At 34.4% G+C, this 11,438-nt stretch overlaps 1 protein-coding gene across 3 annotated transcripts in view; it reads left to right on the forward strand.

Moving 5' to 3' along the window:
* The window catches only part of ESYT2 (extended synaptotagmin 2), a 136,164-nt gene extending 129,115 nt beyond the window's left edge, over positions 1-7,049 (forward strand). For all 3 annotated transcript variants that reach the window (XM_063452662.1, XM_063452663.1, XM_063452664.1), the window contains 3 exons: positions 59-164; positions 2,317-2,366; positions 6,110-7,049. In XM_063452662.1, coding sequence (XP_063308732.1) covers positions 59-164; positions 2,317-2,366; positions 6,110-6,155 — 202 coding nt within the window. In that variant the 3' untranslated portion in view covers positions 6,156-7,049. The remainder of the gene's footprint in view (positions 1-58; positions 165-2,316; positions 2,367-6,109) is intronic.
* Positions 7,050-11,438: the final 4,389 nt, after the last annotated feature.

Raw genomic sequence — 11,438 nt, forward strand, 5'->3', positions numbered from 1 at the left:
CAATGACACAGTTATACATAGTTTTGATTTGTTCTCCCTCTGTGAATTGTACTTTCAGATTTGAATTCAGTGTTTCACTACCAGAGATTCAAAGGAGAACATTGGACGTAGCGGTGAAGAACAGCGGGGGATTCCTCTCCAGAGACAAAGGACTCTTAGGAAAGGTGGGTCAAAAATGTGCTGTATGTTCTAGAGATGGGAAGGACATCTTCACAAGCATGGGGCTTTTTGTGCATTCAGACTTTTATCTTGTGCAACAAAAAGTAAAAGTAAAACCTTTTCTCGCGGTCTTCTAGGAGAGTAGAAGGACCAGCTGTGGTGGTCTTTTCTGGTCTCCCTTGTCAGTAAAATTGTCAGCATGGAGTCTATGCCAAAGATGTGACTGAGAAATGGAAGAAAGACCTTTTTTTTTTTTTTTAAATAGTTTTTCTCCCAATATACACATTTGCTGGCTGAACTGCTAACCCAACGGATAGATGGAATGTCATGTTCTTTCAAAACCGCATGAGTGGTTTGGGGCATGACAGGTCTCCTTTAATGATTAACTTTTACTATAAGTAACAAACCATCTTGAATTGTCAAACTTTACGAACATTATTACAAAACTATGGTCTGTTTAGTTCTAAGAATAATTTTGTTTCTATTTTTCCTAATAAGCGGATGTCAGCATTAATTTCACCTCCCCCAAAAAATTGAGGCTAAAGGATGCATGCATCAGAGATTGCAAAGCATATTTAATTACATATCCAACATATGTATTTTTATTAGATTTTTGTACAATGCTACTTAACTAGTACCAATCTAATGGCTTCATGAAATATGCAATAATGTTCTATAAGGCTCTGTATTGTCACAGGTGCAATAAAATGTATTGGTGACAGAATTGGGATTTTGTGGGACCGTAAAGGATTTGTAATTCTTATTGACTTGTTAATGGTCCGTAAAAGTTTTACGATTGTATTACCCTTCTAGCTACAGGCACTGATTAATTCCGTTACGTGGATAGAATTGCACAATAACTATATAGAAGGATAGAGATGTTTACAAATAAATGAGATATTAAATATTGCCCACAACATTCTCTTTATACACACAACACATAGTAACGTACTATATGTTTGATCTCTCGTTGCGTAAGATGCAAATAAGACTTTTATAAATGGTTTGATTTTCCTACTGCAAATATATGATGTTATATCTGTTTTCTACTTTACGAGACGCATCTTAGGAGAATTTATTTGCGCAACACAATGGCAACATTTAATCTGTCACACAGCCTTTCTCAAGCCTACTTAACAAACAATAATAGGGGCTTATTTACAAATACATTAACCTATGATATAAAGTGAGATCAGCAATTTAAAGTGAACCACACATCAGGAAGTGTTACCATAGTAATTTATATAAATGCACATATTGATCTACTGTTAAGAAAACTATTTAAAAAGAAAAGAAATCGGTTATATATTATCATTATTATTATTATTATTATTGGCATTTATATAGCACCAATTTATTCTGCAGTACTTTACAAAATTGTAAAGGGGGAAATTTAACAAATTAATATTTTATAATAAAGATCTATGTTTTTTATTTAATAAAACTGATAACTTAAAGGTACTTATATTCACGCATTCCATTCCAACTCATTGAAGTGGTATGAGTACCATGCTGCTGTCTCCTTAACCCTGTACCTGAAAACATTGGCATTTTGAAGGAGCAGCAGGGACAACGCGCCCCTAGTGCTCTTCTGCAGCTTTAATAGAGTTAAACTCTGTAATAGCTCAAATGATTCTCATTTAGAGCATTTCATTTTGATGCATTGAGTCGTTCTACCATGCAAGCACGCACACTAGCTTCCATATGCTTCCCAACGGAAAAGCACTAGATTGATTTGAGATAATTGAGAATGATGATCTCAGCCAGGGAGGCCAGTGTCCGTGGGATGTAAGGTCAGTAAAACTTACATTTTATGTAGGTGGTGGACACCTGTATAGGTAGAGTACCCCATTTTTATTCCTAACACTATAAAGTTCCTTTATTTTATAGCCTTCTCTTCTTTATAGAAATACCATCTGTATGCTTATAACACAGAGGAAAAGGCTGGACAAGTTAAATAGTGTGTCATATATTGATTATCTTTTTAGATAGCATGTATAGATTAAATTGTATTCTGCATAGATTAAATGTATTCTGCATACATCGTTTCTTCAAGTTCAATTTACATTTTCTCCTACATCTGGCTAGCTTTTTAAAGCCAGGCAATGAAATTACAAGTAAAAATCTGTGACTTATACTGTGTCTTATTTCTGACAGTTGTTGGTGGAAATAAACCAAGAAGAAGTCACCAAAGGATGGACGCAGTGGTGAGAATAAAATAATCAAAGTCTTCCTTTAATATATAGAATTGTGTATTGTAACACTGTACAGAGGACAAAACAAAAATCGATGGCCTGTCACTACGTAGCATCTGAGATCTGAGTGCATGGTTGGGAGGAGGGTGTAAAAATCAGTTGGCCCTTTAAAGAACGACCACCAAAATCATGTAACTAAACTCAACAGTTTGACCTCATGATAATTTATATATGTTCTATATACCTTATGACAATATATATTACTCTGCAACGTTATTGGTCACTGACATTTAGTATAAAAGATATTGGGTTTTAATACCTTCCTTCAGCATATCTGGATGATGGCACTGTTGGTGAGCACAGGTAAGTGCTCCTCTGAGCATTGCATACTAGACTGCTGTCTGTAGAATACTGAGAGAACGCAGCAGCTCACACTGGAGTGAGGACTGTTAACCCCTTCAGGACCGGCCTGTTTTTGCGATGTTTGTACGTTAAGGACCAGAGCAGTTTTAACACTTTTGTGGTGTTTGTGTTTAGCTGTAATTTTCCGCTCTCTCATTTACGGTTCCCATACAAGTTATATATTGTTTTTTTCAGGACAAAAGGGGCTTTCTTTACATACCATTATTTGTATTATGTCCAATATTGTATTTAAAAAAATAATAAAATATGGTGAAAAATTAAAAAAAAAACATGTTTTTGGACTTTTACTTGAAAAATCTTTTACTTATCTACAAAAGCTAATGAAAAAAACTGCTAAATAGATTCAAAATTTTGTCCCGAGTTTAAAAACACCCAGTGTTTACATGCTTTATTGCTTTTTTTTGCAAGTTATAGGCCTATAAATACAAGTAGGAAATTGCTGTTTCAATATATATATATTTTAAATGTATCAATAGTGACCTTGTAACACCGTTATCTGTCATAAATCCCTGAAACACACCTAACATGTACATATTTTTTTAAAGTAGACAACCCAGGGTATTCAAAATTGGGTATGTCCAGTTTTTTTTAGTAGCCACTTAGTCACAAACACTGGCCAAAGTTAGCATTTATATTTGTTTGTGTGTTAAAAATGCAAGAAACGCTAACTTTGGCCGGTGTTTGTGACTAAGTGGCTACTAAAAAAGGCTGAACATACCCCATTTGCAATACCTTGGGTTGTCTTCTTTTGCAAATGGTATGCCATCATGGGGCTAATTCTCATTCCTTGGCTACCATACGCTCTCAAAGGCAACCTAACCAATCCGACAAATTTCAATTAAAAAAAAAGTAAAATCAAGCCTTATATTTGACCCTGTAACTTTCACAAACACTATAAAACCTCTACATGTGGGGTACTGTTATACTCAGGAGACTTCGCTGAACACAAATATTAGTGTATCAGAACAGTAAAATGTATCACAGCAATAATATCCTCAGTGAAAGTGCTGTTTGTGTGTGAAAAATGCAAAAAACTTCACTTTCACTGACAATATCATCGCTGTGATATGTTTTACTGTTTTGAAACACTAATATTTGTGTTCAGCGAAGTCTCCCGAGTAAAACAGTACCCCCATGTACAGGTTTTAGGGTGTCATAGAAAGTTACAGGGTTAAACACAGTGCTAGCAAATTAAATTATCTGGACTTTCGGCCTGGGTTGGCAGGCAGGTCCCTCAAATTGCAATCATTAAAATTACTTAATTAGGTAAAAATATTACATAAATACACATGTAGAATTTTAATATATATACATATTTATATATTTGACGTCTACGTGTATATTTATGAAATTATTTATGTAATTATGTATATGGACATATGTATATTTCGTATTGTTTTTATTTATTTATTTATACATAGATATATATATCATTACATTCTAAGTATATTTTGATATAAATATATATATATATATATCTCAAAATACTGTTAGAATAAAATTGCATATATAAATATTTTTTTATAATTATTAAAAATTATTTTTATTTTTTGTTATTTATTTTTATTAACATATTTGTATTTTATAATAATATATATATACCATATATATAGCAATTATATATATTGTATATATTCGTGTGTAATTTAAATATAAGTGTATTTTTATATTAATATACGTATATATAAATATAAAAATACACTTAATATGACATTATATATATGATACATATACATATATTATATATAGATATAATACATGTATATATATCATATATATATATATACACATATTATTATTATTTTTTTACACTGATTTTACACTGTTTTTTTTTTACTTTATTTTTTGGATTTTTCACTTGCAGGGAGACTGCCTGTCAGCACAGACAGTCCCCCTGCAGGCAGATACACAGACACCTATTGCGGTCATGTGATCGAGTGATCACATGGCCGCAGGGTCCTGATCTGCCGAGGGGGGACTGCCCGGGCAGACAGGCAACCCCCCTGGACCGGGTGGAGCACTGATCGCCGCCGTGGGACCGACGGCGATCAGGTAAGTAGCCCCAGACCGTTATGACGGTTCAGGACCGTCAGCGGTCCAAACGCATGTTTTACCGCTGACGGTCCTGAACCGTCAGCGGTCCTGAAAGGGTTAAAGGACCACTATAGGCACCCAGACCACTTCAGCTCATTGAAGTGGTCTGGGTGCAAGGTCCCCCTAGTTTCAGGGAAACTGCTATGTTTACATTGAGGGTTAATCCAGCCTCTGACAGGCACTAGAGGCGCTTCTGCAATCCGAGGACACGCTGGACGTCCATAGGAAAGCATTGAGTAATGCTTTCTTATGGGTGGTTTGAATGTGCAGTGACTCTGGCCCGCATCCGCACTCGGAGCTGACGTCGGCAGGACGCTGACTTAAGTTAAGTGGCTGAAGGTATTTTAGCCTCTTCAGCCCAGTTGGAGGGGGGCCCTGAGGGAGGGACCTATTAACCTTATAGTGCCAGGAAAACTAGTTTGTTTTCCTGGCACTATAGTGCTTTTTTAACCAAGAGTGAAAACCCATTATATTATCATGGAAATTAAATTACTGTTGCCATTTAAGCTTTTTTTAAAAACAATTTGTACATATACTGCGACAATATACTGAAAGCTTATTTTTATTGAGCGTTACCCTTTTGGCTTCCTGTTTCTTCTGTAATTACTAAAAACTATGCCATTCTGCGCAGGGGATTTGCTAGTAATTAAGAGAATACAGTATAGAGAAAAAAAATAAATATATATATATATATATATATATATATATAAAATGCATCATGCTTTAAAGAAGTATACATATACCTTTATTTATTATTATTTATCTTTGTCATTTTCTCTTCTTATAATGGCTCGGTCACCTCAAACTTGCCTTCCTCCTATTGTTAACTTTACTCTTCTCTTTTCAGAATCTGTTCTTCTTTTTTTCATTTCTGGTTTATTTTTCTTCAAAACATAAAGCAAAATAGGGACTTGTTTGCCTTATGTATTTTCCTACACTTGAAAATCTTGACAAACTTTGGAGCTTAAGAAAAGCTCCACTTCCTATGACAAGATTGCCAAGTGTAGGAAAATACATAAGACAAAGAAGTCCCTATTTTGCTTTATGTTTTAAAAAGATATAGATCCGAAAGTAAAAAAGAACAGATTCTGAAAGAGAAGAGGAAATTAAAGGAGAAATGTAAGGCGACAGACACTTTAATGTAGATTTAAAGAGATCAATATAACTGTTATGTTCCGCACATCCTGTTTAGTTTCCGTGTATTAAGAATTACAATGTATCCTTTCTTTTTCTCGCAGGTACGATCTCACTGAAGATGGTTCAAGGCCTGCTAACGCCATTTAGGCACACTGAAGGGATTGTTTATCAGCAAATGCACACATTCATAGCATTGTGCTCATTGGATGTATCAATTTTATTTTTATAGATCCATTAATTTCATTACCCAATACTGCACTCGTTTTTAACTATTTTTTTTTTACATTGTTGAGCAGTTTCATGGCAAATCCTGCTTTTTATCAGCTTAATTAGAGATGTTTATTTTGCCCAGTTATGTGCAATAGGGTGTAGGGTGTTTTTTATTTGGCATCTCTATTTCATTTATAACCAGGGAAATAGGTTTTATGAATCACAGTGAGGGATAGGCAACATTGTACAAACCAGCTGCTAGTTACTACTCGGCCTCTCTGTCTTGTAGGGCTGTTAGGAGCTGCTATGTTTCGAAGGGTCTTGGGCCATTATGTTTCTAGGGTACCCATCTGCTTGGTACTAGGCCAGGATTACCCACTTGTACTGTGGGTTCTAGAAATATATTACCCAACCACTGGAGGTCAAGGCATGTAGTTACAAGACTGTGCAGTTCTGTGCACTTCGACCTCTGCTCCTGTGGTTTGCAATTGAAGGCATTCTTGGCCCACAGCTTCCAGTCATTAGGATTATAGATCTTTAATTTACAGTCGCTACAGTTCTAGCTGTGTAGAACCCGACCAGCGTTCTTGGCTCATAGTTCCCAGTTGACACTTTAGTAGGCCAGTAGCTCCCAGTCACTTGAAGTATTCTTTGACTGTAAATGTGGTTTTGGTTGTATACGTTGCCACTGTACACCTTGTAAATATGTACTATTCTATTTTGTAATTCTGCATTTGATGGTTCAGTATTGATTCGAATTTTAATGAAGTTTTCATTTTAGAAGGCCCAATTCTACAAGTGACATCTAAATTAAAAAATAATTAGCTTAAACTCTTCTGATTTTCATTACCGATCCCTTTAACCCAAAGTACGGAGATATCCTTGTGTTGCTGTCCCTTTTATTTCTTTATTGGCATCATTTATCATGGCGTTTCCAAGGATTTGTTTTTTTCAAAGGAAAAAGAAGCAGCCAAAGTTTGTTCAGAAAGCTAATCATTGAGACATGTCAAGGTTACAAGGCAGTCTGTTTGTTATGTACAGTTCAGATCTTAGAGAATAAAAGTAACGTTCTGTAAATATGAAGACAGGGTAGAAGTAAAGTTATATATTCAAAATCTTTAAAATGATGTTATAGTTTGTCTAATATTGATGCATTTAGAATGGGATGGGCAGCCAACGTGATAAATTGGTGGCTTCACATATAGCCAAATGAAGGAAAGGCGTGTCACTAATACACCTACAAGTGTGTCTGTCACAAAGGAAAAATAGATTCTTGGGCCATGTTCTGGATCATATTGATCTATTCTGAAGCCTTAGATTTCAATTGTAACGTGAATAAGGAAATAACATGGACGCAACGTAAATCAGAGTTTATTAAGAACATCAAACTGTCCATATCTGTTCCATCGAGATATTGTTTAAGTCTAGGACAGTTTGTGGTGAAAAGATTTCAGGACTAGAAACCTGAAATCGTCACAAAACCTATTGCTACAGAGTACCTGGTGCACTTCTGCTTCTACACAAACAGGTATAGCTTGAATGCCAGTGAATTTATTTATCTAAAATTTAAATCACAGGGACTTCTTTAATACACTCCTTGCAAAGCTTATCCACAATGTTAATATTTGTGCATGTTGTCATCTTATAGTATTGAAAATTGGGGCTAATTAGATAAGAATAGTTTATCAGAGGGACACATGGCAAATGCCCCTCAAACTATTTTTGACCAATAAAGGCAGGTCTCAAGATGGAAAAACCCAATTTACATGTTAATAGTTTTGTACGGTTAAAGTCTTTGTAACATAAAATGTTGGGTTGAGGTAATGAGCAAAGTTTGTGCAAATAATCCTTTCGAATTTGATGAATGGATTACAAAGAAAAAAATGTATTAAGATTTATTTTCATTTATGACTTTTGTAGCCTTGTGTAGTGCAGTTTTAAAAACTAAATATTTATTTTATTTTTATATATCTATTTTTCCCCTCACTTGGGAATTTTCACTCTGCAATGTTTTATTCGTGCAGCAGGAAATGTTTATTGTGAAGAACCGCAATTTTGAGTTCGTCATCAATCATTCGTCATCTATTTCGTGTATATTTTGTATATCCGTTGTTCATCGCTCAAGGTATGCAAATAGCGCTTTATAAATAAATTGATGGTAGATTGACAGAGTATATGAAAAAATTTGCACCATTATAAATCAAAAACTTACACTACATTAATTATGGCTTTGTTTAACCCCTTAAGGACCAAGCTTCTGGAATAAAAGGGAATCATGACATGTCACACACGTCATGTGTCCTTAAGGGGTTAAAAGAGAATTTTGCCATAATATAGGCTGATCGTTTAATAAATAGGTACGACACCTCAAAACTCTGTTATTGCTAAGTTTTGGGTTCATGCACTTAACAGCGGATTGTGAAGAATTCAAAACTAAATTACAAAATTTAGCCCAGATGAAAAAACAGCTAACCAGATATTTTTTTATTCACTTTGCAGTTACCACATTTTGTAACTCAATGCAATTCCAGTTTCCCTTGATAAAACAAAGTTTCCCTTGATAAAAGCCAACAATGAACTCTTCGATGTACCAGTGTGTAACTGGAGAACTAGTTGTTCCATCTTAGAAATACCAATTCCAGTTTTCCTTGTTGACAAAGATTGTGTCCTTATCCTGTCCAACCATTGCTGATACCAATCATTATGAAGTCATTAGCCTACATTGCCAAAAATGATATGGTACATCGAAACAGAAGAATCCACAATATCACGCAGCGGATCATTACTACATTTGCTTTATCTAAAGATCGTTTTTGAAAACTCATTGTTAATGCACATGGAAGGCTGATATTGTGTTCTTATATTACTTTTATAATTAAAAAAAATTATCAGTGAAAATGCCCCTTAAGTTCTATGTTCTAAGAAGCAGCAACTATTTAGCTCTCACTTAGTTGTACTCAAAAAGATCAATTGTTTGGAAATTTAGGAAATGCCACACAACCTTTTTGTCCTACTTTGTTTTTTATTTGTTTTATTAAATTAATAGTAAAACCCTGCTTTGTGTAAGGACTGATTGAGGTGTTAATTTCCCTGAGTGGGATCTGGCAAACAATTCTATATTCATCCATTGCAATTTCAAGTCCAAACCAGGTGAGCAGGGGACCCAACTGTGTTTTGGATAATATATCCAGTTTGGCCACTTTGGCCATAAATTTGAGATGTCATTGTCATGTGATTTCCAGATCATTCCAAGTTTAGTAAATAAATCTGTTAATGTTTGCTGTACTAGAATGTCATGTACAATGGCTGCCTATAACTTGGATGACCGAGGATGCCAAAGAAATAGAAAAATTCTATTTCTTATCTGGTTGTTTTGTTTTTTACAAAATCTGAGGTTAATTTATATTATGACTTGCTGTTATAGAAATGTTAAGTTTTTTTTAAGTTCAATGGTGTAATATATGCATGTTTTCTAATAATACGGCTAATTGCAAAGCTGCAATCATATCATATCTATGCTGCAGAAAATCACTGCGCAAATACGATTTACTTACCACGTCCGTCCCTGCGCGTTCGTAGCCATATGTGCTGGTCAAATAAGGATTGTACAGACAAAACTATCACACTAATTACTTACAAACATATTTTCCTATTAAAGGGACATGCATCACTTTGAGACAACTGCCTCATTCTATAGCTTTAGTGTTAAACGAGTCAGTTGGCTCACTCTGCAGGCTTTTTCCCCGTATTTGCCTACTTTTTCTATCTTATGCTTTCCACAGTATCTCCAGGGAGCTACTGATCTAACCAATCAGTGTCCTATTCCTAGGAATGCTGGAAAAGTGCATTAGGAATGCCTGAGAGATTTACATATGTGCAGTTGGAAGATCGCTTCATCTTGTAACATCCTGACAGGGAAAAGAGAGGGAATCTGATCAGTGTTTTACAGAGCAGGCTCTAGTGTTGGATTTCTCTCTCCCTACTGTGTTAATCTCTGCATGGAGAATGAGGAGCTTGTTGCTGCACACAAATGATGCCCTGTTTTTGTCACTAGTGGACTAGCCTGAAACAGAGATGGGAGAGAGACCGATAAAACTCACCTAACTGGGAGGCGTGCCGAACAATCCAATTTGATTAAGTTTATAAACCTTTATTACCTACTTTTCAAAGATTTTCTAAATTTATTTTTTTAAATGTTTTTTGTTTAAAAGTGTTTTTATTGCTGGTTTAAAAATACATTTTCAAGTGATGCATGTTCTTTTAAGTATAATAATTAAATTACATGAGTAGAGGTTCTTTTGCACTAAGTCTGGAGATTCACCGTTGGCTATCTGTGAACTGCTTGAATGTGTAACAATTCGCTCTTTTATAAAATAAGATCTGAAATAAAAGTGCAGACTTCTAAAAATGTTAAAAATAATTTATATTCTATGACCAGAAAAATACAATGGATTCCAACCTTCAGTTGGCTATAAATCATGCTATAGATAACAGTTCTATAAATCTGAATAACCATAATTAGCAGAGAAATGATTCATACTATTAAAATACCATTCAATAAAATAAATTCTGCATTATTAGAGTAACTAAAACACGTGTTACTTTTGTGAGTATTTTTCCAAACAATTTCTGCCATCTTTATACCCTCTTTAAAAAATTGTATTGTAATGTAATATTAAGCGTTAAACGTTTGTTTTTTAATAATGTTTTTTTTTCCCCAGTCTCTTTATATCACTGTCAAAATGAACATTACGCCAATGCTTTGCTAGGAGAATTTATGACATATTTATCTTGTGCCTTAAAACATTTAAATGTATCTACACTATGGGAAAAAAAATGTTTACTGTATTGAACATTTATATTTTGTTTGTGAAATAAAGATGTATATAAGTGCTGTGTTTTCAGACTAAACAATAATTACGGAGCACAAGAAAAAAAAAATCCGGAAATGTTTGTGAAGTGTATATTTTGGGATTTATTGGATCAACAATTAAATCCTTTAACTTTTTTTTTTGGACCACAATTTACCCACAAATATATAGATTGATTTCCAGGAAGAGATTGGTTCTGCACTGAAAGAGTGCTTAAATAAACGTCATAACAACCACTCCTTAAAGGTATATAGAAAAAAAAAAACATTACCCAATGGAGCAATCGATGTGGGGTTGTTATAGTGATTCTTTGTGACATCTCCCCATATATGATGTATTTTGAAATGGA

This window comes from Pelobates fuscus, chromosome 4 (genome assembly GCF_036172605.1).
Source record: "Pelobates fuscus isolate aPelFus1 chromosome 4, aPelFus1.pri, whole genome shotgun sequence".
NCBI lineage: Eukaryota > Metazoa > Chordata > Amphibia > Anura > Pelobatidae > Pelobates > Pelobates fuscus.